Below are 14,856 nucleotides of genomic sequence, written 5' to 3' on the forward strand. Positions count from 1 at the left end.
AAGATTCCAAGTTTTTGCCCGGCAATCTTGTCTATTTTCCATAGCCAGGAGGATAACTATATGTTTTTCCTTGGGTTTACCCTCTTGTTTAGCTTCTTTAGGATCACAAATTATAGACTCAGTGGCCCCTATCCATGGCTAGAAACCAATTATGAGTGAGTACATCCCATGATCTTCTTTTTGGGTCTGGGTTACCTCACTCAGGATAGTATTTTCTATTTCCATTCATTTCCATGCAAAATTCGAGAAGTCATTGTTTTTTTACCGCAGAGTAGTACTCTAATGTGTATATATTCCACACTTTCTTCATCCATTCTTCCATTGAAGGACATCTAGGTTGCTTCCAGGTTCTGGCTATTACAAATAATGCTGCTATGAACATAGTTGAACAAATGCTTTCGTCATATGATAGGGCATCTCTGGGAGTGGTATTGGTGGGTCCAGGGGTAGGTTGATCCCAATTTTTCTGAGAAACCGCCACACTGATTTCCAAAGTGGTTGCACAAGTTTGCAGAGGGGGAGAGGGGCGGGAGGAGGGGGAGGGAAATGGGAGGCGGGGAGGACGCGGGAAAAATTTTTTTTTCAATAAAAAAAAAAAACACTGTGTGGAGACAAGAACAAATAAAACCATCCCTTTCTGTCAGTAATCAGCAGAGGGCTTGAACACAATAATATATAAAGCACAGAATAAGGCGGAGTAGTGACTGGAATGTAGCGGAATAAACAAAAGGCTATGACAACCCAGAGGAAGCCATTGTCATGATATTTTCTGCTGGAAATCAGTTACAGCTTCATACAGGAAGCGATAGTTGACTGGGCCTTAGAAATGAATGCATTTTAAAGGTGGGAAAGATAGGAGCCAGTCTAGCACAGACAGGAAGTAGTAAAGAGAAATACATGTAAACACAGGATGTGAGCCCTTGGTAATGGAGTCTAGTCAGAGGTAAGAGAGCCACCTTTTTTTTTTTTTTTTTTTTTATGCAAGGAGGAAATAGGAGCTGATTTTGTGTGACAGTTACTGAGCTCTGAATGAACAGCTCAGAAGGAAGTTAAGTGACATAGCTAGGGAAGCATGGTGAGTTTTATCAGAGCTGAAAAGGGCATGTGGAAGATGGTAGGCGAGAATGGGGTCTGGAAAGATGGCTAAGAATCCAGAACACTTGCTGCTCACGAGGACCAGAGCTCAAATCCCTGCACGTATGTTAACTCACAAAAAGCCTAAAATTCCAGCTTCAAGAGATCTATTTCCCTTTTGCTGGCCTTCATGAGCACCCACACAGACATGTGTGCATATACCCATATCCCACACACATAAATTAAAATAAAATCCTAGAGTTGGAAACAAAATGGGAGAGAGGGGTTCAAGATACACAAGGTAAAGGTTATGAGTGCTATCCAACTCAAAGAGGGAAGAGGAAGGAGGAGCTAAAGATGACGCCAGTGTCTTTATTAATAGATGGGTCCACGATTAGTGAGCCCCTGGGAGCGTTACTGGAAGAGCAGATTTCATATTAGAAAACGGTCTCTTTCTAAGCAGGTACTGGGGAATCCAGAACAGGAACTTAAGACTCAGAAGGGGAAGTGTCCCAATCAAGTGAGAGGAGACGCTGCGGGACCTGGAACGTCAGCCCCGAGAGGCAGCCAAAGCCAATAGGTCCTCACTGGCAAACTCCTCTCTGGCTAGATAGAAAGAAGGAATACAGAGGGCAAAAGGAGATAAAACTGCCAACAGGAGGGTAAGGGTGTGGGAGAGGGGAAAGAGGCTGTCCAGAAATCAAAATATTTATATGCTATGGCCTTTATCTTTGGATAAAGCCATCAAGCCAGCCACTCATTCATTTATTTACTTTTTTGAGACAGGGTTTCTCTGTGTAGCCCTGACTGTCCTGAATTTGCTCTGTAGACCAGGCTGGCCTCAAACTCAAGAGATCTACCTGCCTCTGCCTCCTAAGTGCTGAGATTGAAGGTGTGTGCCACCACTGCCAAAACCTGCCATTTTTACCTGGTATTTTAGCATTGTTCCCAAAGACTGGCTCCTTTTATGTCCTTCTACTCCTTAGACTAATGAGAATAGGAGAAAATAATGGAAGTGGGCTGTTAAAACAGAGCTGTTAAAATGTAAATGTTCTTTCTTCAATTTATAAATAAGTTGCATTTTCTTCATTTTGAATACATCACCTCAGTAATAACAATGCCACATTGTCTAGTTGTTAAGTGGCCATAAGTATATTTGTAAAAAGGCATATGCAAACTCGGAGTCCAGTTGAGAAGGCGCCCATGTGGCCGGGCAGTGGTGGCGCACGCCTTTAATCCCAGCACTCGGGAGGCAGAGGCAGGCGGATCTCTGTGAGTTCGAGGCCAGCCTGGTCTAGAAGAGCTAGTTCCAGGACAGGAACCAAAGCTACAGAGAAACCCTGTCTCGAAAATCAAAAAAAAAAAAAAAAAAAGAAGGCGCCCATGTGTTTCAAGCACTAGGCCAGTTGGTGGACTCCAGCAAATCAGATGTGGCGCTTGCCCAAAACCAGAATGGAAAAAATAATGGTGAAAACAGGAAAGGAAGCTTAACTAATATAACCATATCAAGAAGACCAGTGTCCTTAGCCTTGTCCCAGTGCTCCTGCTGTGGACTACCAGGCTATGTAGAAAAGGGACAGAAGTGGGTGCCTCACAGGAAGCTAACTAGTTAACCAGTCTTGCTCAAACTGTGGTCTGTTGACCATTATCTCAGCAGTCACTGGTGCTTTGTAGCATAAATGTGCCTCTTGTTATATGATATGTCTCCAGACAACCTGAGTTTCTAGAAGAGAAACTCAGTCTGTAGGACAGATGCCAAATGGAGGTAGACGAGGCTTTCAGCTGCTCTTAGTGGCCCTCTGGACACCTGCAGGCCCGAGTGAACAACCAGTGCTTTCATCTGGGTGTGGCGCCTCGCAACGTAATCCCAGTACCCCAGAGAGGGAGGCAGGAAGAGTCCATGAGTTCAAGGCCAGCCTGGTCTGTATGGACTGCTATAGGCAAGCAAAGGCTGTAAGCTGAGAGCCTGCTTCAAAAAGGGTGTGTGTGGGGGAGTCAGAGCTTTTTGTATCAGTGAGGCTGAGGGTGAAAGGAAAGGAACATTAGCTCAGGACCCCTCAAGACTACATTCTCAGCACAAAGTAGATATATTTACCCCAGATGAATGGAGAGCAGGGAATAAGAGACAAAGACAGAAATTAGAGGGAGAAGGGGGAAGGGAACTAGGGAAATGGAGCCGCAGATGTTTGTCCCAGAGTGACAAAGGATGACCTCTGGATAGAGAGGAGACAGACGTGGCCCTTAGGAAAATGGCAGTTTATAAAGGTACAAGGGGGAAACCCTGCGTTAGGATGATATATTTCATTTTAATTGGGCATACTAATTAGGTGAGCCCAAGGGGGCTTTCGATTGTTGGACTTCAAAACTTTGATAGCTGGACCTTGGTAGTCAACCTCAGGAGGAAGAAGTGGCCAAATACGGGAGTAGACCTTGGTGGCCAGCTTTAGGAATGTAATCTAACATTTTCTTAGCAAGGCAGAGGGAATGGAAGAGAAGGGCAAGACCTGCAGAGCCATGCTCGCCATGCTTGAGCTAGCCAGAGTTCCTTAAGGGGGTGTAGTTCAGGGTAGAGTCATTACTCTACCCCTGACATCAGTGAGGCCGTGTTCTATGTCCAGTACAATTAGAAAAGTTTCCCAGCATGGGTCTCCCCTCCCTTCACCTCTGCTATTTGACCTCTGTTCCTTTCCCCTGCCCACACATGCGAGGCAGGCGCTGCACCTGACTCATCCCCTAGTTCCATTGAGCTCAGGTAGCGTGCTGCTTACTTCCTAGGTTTGCTTTTCAGCTCGGTGACATGGCCTGTACTCCTCTGACCAGACACTAGTGTTTGCTGGGTTGCTGACTCGAATGTTGTCCATTTGCCTTTCTAGACTTCGGCTTCAGCAACCTCTTTACGCCCGGGCAGCTGCTGAAGACGTGGTGCGGCAGCCCACCCTACGCTGCACCAGAGCTCTTTGAAGGGAAGGAATATGACGGGCCCAAAGTGGACATCTGGGTAAGTGCTGCTCTGTCTCGCCACCCTGTTCCCCTTTCTAGATGACAGCTGTCCTGCTAGAGGACACATAGTGCCCTGTGTGAGCGGAAAGCACCTTCACGTGTCTTTGCAACTCCCCCCCGCCCCAGTCCGTGCACAGCCTCTCCCCGAGTACGTGACTCACGTGAGCCATGGAAGTCAACGGCTTGCTTTGCTTCTGCAGAAGAACCCTGTAAGGGCCTGAGCGAATGATGCCTGTGCCAAGAACAGGGATTATTCTTTCTGATAGGCTGGGTTCTGAGAAACGTTGGGGATCTCACCCAAAATTCAGGTCTGGAAGCAAAGAAGACTGTTAACTGCTCTGAAGACTATTGACCTTGATAATGGCCCATATAATATTATAAAGAAAGAACGAAAAGTTGGTTCCATCATCTTCACATACACTCTAATGGCCTCTTTTGCTTCCTCTGATGCAATTAACTGTCTGTACTCTCTGTTTGGGATGCAGAGTCTTGGAGTTGTCCTCTATGTGCTTGTGTGTGGTGCCCTGCCATTTGATGGGAGCACACTGCAGAATCTGCGGGCCCGGGTGCTGAGTGGAAAGTTTCGCATCCCATTTTTTATGTCCACAGGTAAGGGAGTTGCCAGCCCAAAGCTTATAACTGGGTTCATGGAAGAGTCAAGAATGTTAAGTAATGTCAGAAGTGTGGTAATAGTGGGTAAATGGCCATTTGACTGCTTTCTAAGCTATAGTTTGCCCTAGTTCCTGTGAGAGGCAAGGTTCCATAGGAGCAAAATAAGCAACTAGCTTTGATTCAGGGAGCCTTCCCTGTGCTTGAATTCGAGCTCTGCTTAGTACCAGTTGTCTGAGTGTTCATTTTCTCAATCTTACGTTGACTTGAGAGTTTTGTGTGGGCCCCTGACTATACGGATTAGATTAATTGATGTGTATCAGTCAGTGATCCCATCTCTTAGCAGAAGTGGGATCAACATTCGTCTTTGAACTATCCTCCCCACACCATCTCACTGAAGTACAGGAGATCCTTTGTTGGGCGTGGATGCCCAGGACAAAGCAGACTTTGCTTCTTAGTCTTGGTGTGGTCTCATTTCCTAGTTCTATCTGTAGTCTACCTTCAGATTCAAATTGCTTTTTAAAATCCGTTTAAGTAAGTGGGCAGAGGATAATTAGCTTTTGGAAAAGTTTAACACTGAAAACAGACTCCAGAAACCTACATTTTTATAGTTGCTTTATAACTCAGAACCTGTGTGGGTTTGGCTTTGGTTGGGGATGGGGGTGTTTGTTTGGTTTGGGATTTTTCTTCTTCTTCACCATTTCCGTGCATGTAAGAGGTCATGTTTGAGCCACTGTAGAAAGTGGTGCCCTTTGTCTAGCTACTTCCTCTGAAGGAAAGCTTGCATACCTTTAGAAGTAGGTGGAATGTGGGCTAGCTTTAACTGAGTCATCTCAGAATTGGTGACCTGGGAGATGGTGTACCGGGTAATGATAAATGCTCCTGGAAGATGAAGTAGAAATCTTCAGGAGGGTGGGTGGGTGTAATCATTCAAAAGATACAGTTGGGAAGATACAAGATCACAGCCTGAAGGCTTCAGGGAGGTAGCAACTTAGAGTATGCCCAAAAGAGGTCAGGATGAAGACAGAAGTCAGAGAGTCGAGGGAGCTTATTTTAGGTCCTCATCAGCAGATGTAAAGCCTTTTTTGCTTTTACTCTCAGGTGGAAGGAGAAGAATTAGAGGTCTGCCCTATGGGAATTTCTTCTATATTTTTATTATGAAAAATTTCAAACACATTGAAGAGATGATGTAGTAGCGTTTAAAGGCACTGCACTCTTGTTGGAAGGAGATTGTAATGCTGTGCTGTGCAGTGCAGTGCAGTGCTATGTGTTATGCTTTGCTGTGTGCTGTAATGAAGTGCTGTGTAGCATAATGCAATGCAGTGCTATGTAGTGTAATGCATTGCTGTGAAGTGCTGTGCAATTCATTGCTGTGCAGTGCTGTGCAATGCAGTGCAGTACTATGTATTTATTGTATTTTGGCTGTGTAGTGTAATGCCCTGCTGTGTAGTGTAGTACAGTACTGTTTTGTGCTTTGCTGTGCAGTGTAATGCAGTGCAGTGCAGTGTGGAATGCAGTGCTGTGTAGTGTAATACAGTATAGTGCAGTGCTGTGTAGTAGGATGCAGTGTTGTGCAGTGCAGTACAAGCTCAGTGAAGGCATTGGTAGCAAAGGAACCTGGATGGTAGGAGACTTAGAAGAGGTACACATGCGTGCTGCGGGTATCTGTTCCCTGACTGAGGAATAGAGGGGTTGGAGAAACATTGCTGCATACTGCATGGAAGGCATGTTGAATGCATTTTACAAATACTAACTTTCTTCAGTATTAAGAGCTATGTAAGATTGTCACCCCCACTTTACAAATGATGTTAAGGCCAGGAGAGGGTAAGCAGTTGTCTCTAGATAACACAGCCAATAAGTGACTGAACTAGTATTTAAAACCAGGCAGTCTGTCTCCAATCATGTTTGGTATTGGATTTTATGTAAATAAAAAAATAATTGCAGGTAACTTCAAGGTTTTTTTTTCTTTATTTTTACCTGAGCAGCAGAAAGAATGAGGATAACTATAGGGGGAAAATAGTTAAAATTTTGTAGAGATAGTTTTAGAAATGTCAAATTTGAGACACCAGCAGTTGATTTTAGAATGATTACTAACCGAGAATGTCTATTTGAGAACCATCAATGTCTATGTCTAATGCTACCAGATGAGCTAGCTCTCTTCTCTGGACAGGGAAGAGATGCCAAGAATTTTTGAGATTAACGAAGTGTACAGGGGTCAGCAGAATGGTTAATGTGGAAAGCCAGAGTCTGCTTGTCTTGAAGACAAGTGAAGATGTTCCAGGAAGGAGGGAGTGGGATGCCATGGGATGCTGTGGGAGGCTGAGGCATCCGCAGAGCACTGACTGTGGAACTGAGAAGAGTGGAGATCACTGGGGAAGTTTTGGAGCAGCAGGAGCAGGCACTCAGATGGTGTATCATAACAGGAGAGGAACAGAAGGAACAGACAAGGACCAAGCCTTGACTTTTTCTAGTTTGACTGTACAGTGATACAAGCAGAGAAATGTGCAGTGGGCGGCTCTAGGCGTAGCTACAGTTCCTCATTGTCTTGGTGACTGCCCAATAGTATTTAGCATTTTACCATTCCCTACTAAAAAAAAAAATAGAATAGTTTTATGTTCACAGTGGAATTGAACTGAAGAGATAGGAGATGCCCATATGCCCTCTGTCCCATTTCCCTACAGCCTCCCTACTACCAGTATCCGCCCCACTCTGCCTCGCGTGCGCGCACAGACACACACACACACATACACACACACAAAGATTGGTATGCTTGTTACCCTTGACATACAAAAAAATCTCTGTCATTCAGAGCCTGTAGTTTATATTAGGGTTCCCTGTGGGAGTTGTGAGTCCCTGGGTTGTGACAAGTACATAAAGACATTTATTCACCAAGATCATGTCAATTAGAGCAGCCCCATCACCCAGATGGTCCTGTATGCTTCTCCTGTTCCTCCTTCTTCCTCTCTCTCCCAACTGGCAACATTGCCTCCATACCTTTTGACTTTTCCAGAATGTGATATGATTGGAAACGCTAAGTGGCTTTTTGCATTGACCTTTCCATTAGGAACATGTACAGACAAATAAGGTCTGTTGTATCTATTGCATAATCTCCCTCTAGTGCCGAATAATACTCGCTTGTTTGGCTATACCACAGTCTATCCTTTCGCCCACTGGTGCATGTCTTGACAGTTATAACTAAGGTTGCTGTGATGTCCTTGTGCAGTTTTTGTATGATACACATTTTCAGTTCACTTGAGTAAATATCACAGAGCATGACTATGAGGCCATATGGTAAGGGCCTGTTAGATCTGTAATAGGCCACCAAACTGCCTTCCAGAGAGCTTTGGTGTGTTGGGAATGAGAGTTCTTACTGCTGCATGCCTCGCCAGCTTTTGCCTGTTTAGTGTTGGGCGTGTCTCCTCTCACAGATGTACGGTGTTTCTTGTTTTAATTTGTGGCTCTGGGGTCAGTGATTATGAGCATCTTTTCATTTGCTTATTTACTATCTCTACATCTTCTTTAAGGCGTTGCATAAAGTCTTCATTTTTTTTCTCTCCCCAGCGAAGTCTCACAGTGTTTCCCAGGCTGCCTTTGAAGAGCGTAAGCAATCCTTCTGCCTCAGTCTCCTAAGGATCTGGGATTGCTCATTTTTTTTATGCTAGGGTTTTCACTATTCAGAGTACTTTTTTCTTGCCGCTTCTGAGACCGTGCTCTCTGTCCCCTGAGTGTGCTGTCTTGGTCGTTTCTGCCAGATTTCTCATTCTCAGTTCATCCTTTGTATCTCCGCTTGTTCACATAATCTTCTAAGCCATCTTATTTCCTGCCATGACTTCACTGATCACTAGTAAGAGCAGCCCCAATTAACTGTCTGGCTCCACGTTCTCTCCTGAGGTCTAGGGCTACATATTCAGCCATTTGTGGGCTGAGAATTGAACCCAGGGCCTTATGTTAGGCAGGCGTTCTGCTTCTGGCCTTCAATCTTTTGTAGTCCAGTGTCTTCCCTTTTTACGTCATTGAAACAGTTTCCAAAATGAGCTTCATTCCCTATTCTCAAATTTGCTCTGTTTGGTGTCCGAAATGAGCTTCATTCCCTATTCTCAAATTTGCTCTGTTTGGTGTCCGCTGTCCTAGTGAATTCTGTCCCCTTCTGCAGCATGGCAGAAGCAAGTCTTAATTGTCCTCTTAGCACCGCCATAGCCAATTGGGTATCCAAGGCTGTACAGTCAATCCCCCATTCCTGTAGCCACTTGTGTAGAACTTGCTGCCATCTTTCTTTTCTTGCCTAAATTAGACAGTGGTCAAATCTGTGAAATCTTAGTTTCAGCCATGTCTATTATTCTCCATGTTGTCACATGAGGAACCTTTGCAGACACAAATATTAACAAGCTACACCATACACACATGCTTCCTATGTGCGCACAAACACAAATCTGATCATATCATTTTGTAGTTTAAAATGTTTCAATGGTTTACCATTGCCTTAAAGTTTACTTCTAATATGTCTAAAGCACTGAATGTCAAGCATTTTTACTAGAACCATAATATAAATATACTTTATACTATAATCCAGAACACACATATACACATGTAAAAATATCAAAATATACTATTTTGAGACAGAGTCTCACTGTATAGCCCAGGCTGATTTTAAGCTCAAGTTCCCTCTACCTCTGTCTCTTGAGCGCTGGAGTTACAGGCTTGTCGCCAGCCCCACCCCTAGAGGTCCCTGCTCCAGTGCTAGTGGTCAGAGTTAGGGCTTCACCCAATTAGCCAGTATCGCCAGGCACCCTGACAGCATTTTTAAAGGGCAAAGCCTACTTTATCTATGGGCATCACACCCCAATATATTTTATTCTTTCCCTTAGATGCCCCTTCCTTTGCTAAACCCCAACTCCCAGCTACAACCTGTTATCCATTTTCTGATTCCTTGACATCATCTTTTCTGGAACAAATCCCTCTGTCCTCAATACTTCCTTCTTTCCAGACTCCTTTCCTCTCACTCTTATAATGTAGAATCTAGTAAGAAGTTTGGTAAATTACAAAGAATACAGAGCTTGGGAGATAGCTGTTAGTAAAGTGCTTACCTCACAAGCACGAAGACCCGAGTTCAGTCCTCAGAACTCACTTAAGAGTATTGGGTGCAGTGGCACATGCTTGTCATTCAACAATTGGGAGGTGGAGGCGGGAGCATCCTTTGGGCTTTCTGTCCAGCCAGTCTAGCCCACTTGAGCTCTAAACCAGTGGGAGACCCTGTCTCAAAAAAGATGGGTGATATTTCTGAGGGTGATACCCAAGATTGTTCTCTGATCTACACATACATACTAAAGAGAAGACTCTAGATATTTTTTCTTTATTTTTCATCTTTCTGAACTTAGTCTTATCATGGCATTTGCCAAACTACACTGAAAGTAGTTCTTTTCATTATTTGCCTTCCACACCAGACTCGGAACTTAAGGTATATGCTGACCAAACACCTTTCTTAAGCCCTCCTATGGTCCAAGGGCTTTCATTTAAGGTTAAAGTCAGTCCAGGTGTGGTGGCTCACACCTTTCACCCCAGCCCTCAGAGGCAGGTGGATCTCTGTTAGTTCCAGGCCAGTCTGGTCTACATAATGAGTGAGCTCTTGTCTCAAAAAAGAACAGAAAAAGAAAAAGCATAAGTTCTCACATTTGGAACTCCGCATGAAGCACTCACCCCCCAACCCCTTCTGCTGTTCTGACCTCAGGTCCTAGGCTTTAGTCATAAGAAGGTCCTTGTCCTTCTCTGACTCAGCAAGCGTGCTCCCCTTCCCTCAGGCAGGCCCTCCGAGCCTTCCCCTGACCCCCACCACCCCTGGCGTTCTCAATCCGGTTTGTCTCACACTTATCACAGCTCCACAGCTGTTGTCTTCCTCTCGCCTCCCACTTCACTGTCAGCTGACAGGGTAAGCATTTAGACTTTGTTCACTGCTGTATTCCCAGGCCTTGGGATAGTGTGAGCGCTGGTAGACACACATAAAGATGCTTTAAGGGAGGGAGTTATTGCACAGGTTTGTTAAAATTCAGCTACAAAAGCCCTTCCAGAGGGAATACCTTTACTCAAACAATACCAAGAGATTACATTGTACTTGCCTATAATACCAGCACTTGGGAAGTGGAAGCAGGAGGCTCAGCAGTTGAAGGTCATCTTTAGCTGCTTAGTGAGTTGGAGGCCCTCCTAGGCCACGAGAGATCCTGTCTCAGTCGCTACTCCACTGGCAAAGACACAAGAAAGCACATTCCTGCAAGGCTTTAAGAGTTTAGAAAGTATTTTCTTACCTTTCCTCTGCTTTCACCTATGCAGCTAGACTCTGGAGTTGTTACCATGTATCATTCCATTGCTTGCTGGTGAAGCTTAGAGAAATGAGTTGCCTTGTTAAAGCCACACAGATCATCATCCCGCTGCCACCCCTCAGATCTGTATTGTTCTTCTTAACCTCACTATTGCAGAAAAGTGCAGATCCATAAGCTGCTTCCTCTACTTCCAGTGTCCAGAATATCTCCTGTGAGGGGTTTGGAGTTCCTCTGTCCTCCACCCCAGCCTCTCACACCATCGCAAATGTTCTTGCTCAATCAGACCTCCCCAAAACTACTTGCTGAGAATAACTCCTGGCAAGTAACTACTGAAACTACACTCTTAGTAAGTTATCATGAAAGCTGGAAGACTCTGGAGACAGCAATGTGGTTGTCCTAAATATTGACACTCTTTAATCTCGGAGAGGAAATTCCCTGAGTAGAATAAAAGGTTCTGTAAGATTTAAGTACAGAAAATGAGAAATGAACCAGTGTAGGATATGAGTTGACAATTGCTGTCTTACTGTGTGATCATTCTTGTTATTGGCAGTATGCATGTGCCTGACTCTGTCCCGTACCATAGGCCTGTATCCCGAAACCCATCAGAGGCTGGTGCTGCCCATATGATGAGGCCCAGAAGAAAATGAAATCCTAGATGTTCTTGTCTCCTGAGCACTTCTTCTGAGCATACCTCTTCAAGTATGGAGTTCAGGTTCAGTGGAAGGAAGCTGAGAGTCTGGCCCTGAGTTCTCTTTCTGTCTCTGGTCATCGTTGTGACTCTTTTTGTGACTCTGGCTCTTTTTGTGGAGGTCAGAGCTGTGGGGTCTGCAGTCACTCTCTGTTTTTGTCACTGTTCCCTAGAGGACAGTGTGGTTGAGGAAAGTTCCCACTCTGGCTGTCACCAACTTGAGCTGAGCTTACTGCTGTCTGTGGAATGGATCTAGAAACTCCAGCAGAGCTGGGATGGTTTTCGCATTAGCATGTGAGGTGCTGAAAGACCCTCTCCACTGCCCTTTTCTGGCTGAGTTGAATTCCAGAGTATCTCAAGCTGTGTGGGAGACCAGGCTCTGCAGATGGACACTGTTAGTTCAAGAACTTGAAGTTTCCGTTCTGCCAGTAACTTCGGGATGAAGTTGTCTTCACACAATGGTCAAAGCTGATTAGACAGAAGTGTTCTTCCCTGGGTGTCCTGAGATCAGTGATCATATACTGTTAAGTGGCATTTGTTCTAGATGGAGTGATTTTCTACCACCTAGTATATTATGGACACACCTTCTCCTTAAGCTCTAGGACAGCAAGCTGGACTGCATTTTATAGAGCCACAACCTAGCGCCTCTTGGCAGGACATACATACATTTTCGGTGAATGTTTTGAAAGAAACATGGAAGAAATCACAATGCCCCACATGGTAGCATACACCTTTAAGCAAGCACTTAGAAGGCAGAGGCAAGTAGATTTCTGTGAGTTTGAGGCCAGCCCGCTCTACATAGCAAATTCCAAGACAGCCAGAACTACATAATAGAGACCCTGTCTCAGTGTCCCACTCCCCGTGAAAGGAAAAGTTAAGAAAGATAGTCTTAGAATCTTCCTTAGACTCGCTTGTATTATTAAACTGATAGGTAGTCCATTAAAGGTCAGAGTCATTTAGTAAGCCAGTTGGTTTTCTGTTCCTTTATTACTGTGGAGATGACTAGATCAAGTGACTTCTTCTGCTTAGTTTGAAAAAGGTGTTTTGAGCCAGCTGGCCCAGGCCTGTCATCCCAGCACTCAGGAGGCTGAAGCAGGAGGAACACAAGTGAGTTTGAAGCCAAGATGGGCTAAATAGTAACTTGGAGGCCAGACTGGTTTCCATAACGAGACCATCTCACAGGGGGAAAACAAACCTGTTTTGTTGAACCACAAAGCTGGCTCTGAGTCTCTGTTACATCATGTTTGGTGCAGGCCACTGTTTTTTGTGTGAAACTTCTTGGATTAGCCCAGAGCTCATCAATCGGGTAACACCTAGCCTTAGCCACGTATTGGTTAGAGGGGGATTCGATTTCCTGAACTTAGGTAAAACGAGGCCTGGTTTGGCTGTATAGGCTTCATCTGACTCCGCCCACTGATGGAAGCCAACGACTTAAGCATTTGATTGCTATATTCTCTCCCTAATACTACATTTTAAAACCATGGCCATCTGCTTTGCCCTCTCCTATTAAATACCACCTATGAGCAAACGTAGTCAGATCATTTACTTAACAGAAGGAAAATTAATTTACTGTGAAGAAACTGTACTGATGCTGAGTGCATTGAGATCTCTTGTGGGCAATATTTTTGAGTCCTTATTGATTAGGCTTCATTGGTACTTAATTAGCTGTAATATTGCATAAGCATTTTATCACTGGGAATGCAAGACCCCGCTTACATAATGCCTCTGATGGAGAATATGGCCTGCAGCTACTCCAGAAAGCTTCCACTTAGGGAAAGGAACTCATCTCATCAGCTTACTCATCAAGAACCACACAGTGTCTCCCTGGGTGAAAAGCACTTTGTGGAGAGGACTGGGGCTGGGCATGGACGTCTCTTGCTCAGTGAGCGGTGCAGAAGGGCGCCTCTCTATCTAGGGAGAAAAACCCACGGTGCTTTGGCTTCCATTCACACAGGAATACATCTCCATGCCAGAGAGCTGGGTGTGGTGCCACACACCTGGGATCGCAGCACTTGGAAGACAGAGGCAGGAGAATCACAAGTCACCCACCCTCAGCTATATGTCCGCTTCAGAGCCAACCTGTGATGTATGAGAACCGTTTCAAAAACAGAACAGAACTAGACCTGCTTTTCAGAGTGAAGTAGTCCTCGTACAGTTCTCATGAGTCTAGAAAACCAGGGACAAAGTGCTGCTAGTGCTCTGCTTATTTCCCTCTCAATTGAACTGTTTTCTGGATTACAGAAGCCTTATATAGAAAAACAAAGAAAGAAAATTCTAACTAGAAGCTTGACTCTAGAGGTTGGGTAAGAACTAACGTTGGGTTCCTATATATTAGACACTGTTGACTTAACTACCTAATGTTCAGTGAGCTCACTCTATCCAGGAGGTATGCTGAGTAATGGATCATTTGATTGTTACAAAAATGAAGGTTTAGCAAAATTAAGGGATGTCCTCACTTAGTAAGTGCCAGACCTAAGCCGTGAACTCTAGCAGTCTAACTTCAGAGGGCACCAGCCATTCTCAGTTCTATTTAGTTGTCAGTAAATACATACCTGGTAGGTTAGTCAGAGTATCAGGAGAGTCCTGCAGTGGATGTCAAAGAAAGCATTAAGAGGAGGCCATGAGGTGGCTCTGCAGTAAATACACTTGCCACCAGGCCTCACGGTTTGAGTTTATTCTGCAAGACCCAGGTAGGTCGTGGGAACACGGAAACTACCACCACCAACCAGTTGTCCTATTATTTAACAGAGAGAAAGAAGAGAGAGAGAGAGAGAGAGAGAGAGAGAGAGAGAGAGAGAGAGAGAGAGAGGAGAGAGAGATTTAACTACTTAATTAGTAGCAGGTACTGGGTATTGGGCTCTAGGGTAAAACTGAGCCAGGATTCTGCCCACTGGAGTAGTAAGAGCAGAGCCCCCTTCCACATGTGAGTTAGAGCATGGGCAACCTCTTGCAAGCAGTGTGACCAGCGGGGTCTTCTCAGAGTTGGCGTTACAACTAAGTTGGGTCATTTCTAGTCATTAGCCAGGATCTCCTAATTTCTGAATCTTAATTCTGTCAGCAGCCCACCTTCCTGAACAAACTGATGGAGCAGGCGGTAAATGACAGGAGTGTTGGGGGGCGGGGTTCAGTGGCAAAGCGCTTGCCTGGCGATGGGTGAGGCCTGGGCTCTCCACC

The 14,856-nt window shown here is 44.9% G+C and overlaps 1 protein-coding gene across 2 annotated transcripts in view; it reads left to right on the top strand.

Annotated features, from left to right (window-relative positions):
• The window catches only part of Sik3 (SIK family kinase 3), a 229,811-nt gene that overhangs the window by 176,960 nt on the left and 37,995 nt on the right, over window positions 1–14,856 (top strand). For both annotated transcript variants that reach the window (XM_057768062.1, XM_057768063.1), the window contains exons 5-6: window positions 3,948–4,072; window positions 4,560–4,683. In XM_057768062.1, coding sequence (XP_057624045.1) covers window positions 3,948–4,072; window positions 4,560–4,683 — 249 coding nt within the window. The remainder of the gene's footprint in view (window positions 1–3,947; window positions 4,073–4,559; window positions 4,684–14,856) is intronic.

The sequence above is a fragment of the Chionomys nivalis genome, chromosome 4 (genome assembly GCF_950005125.1).
Source record: "Chionomys nivalis chromosome 4, mChiNiv1.1, whole genome shotgun sequence".
NCBI lineage: Eukaryota > Metazoa > Chordata > Mammalia > Rodentia > Cricetidae > Chionomys > Chionomys nivalis.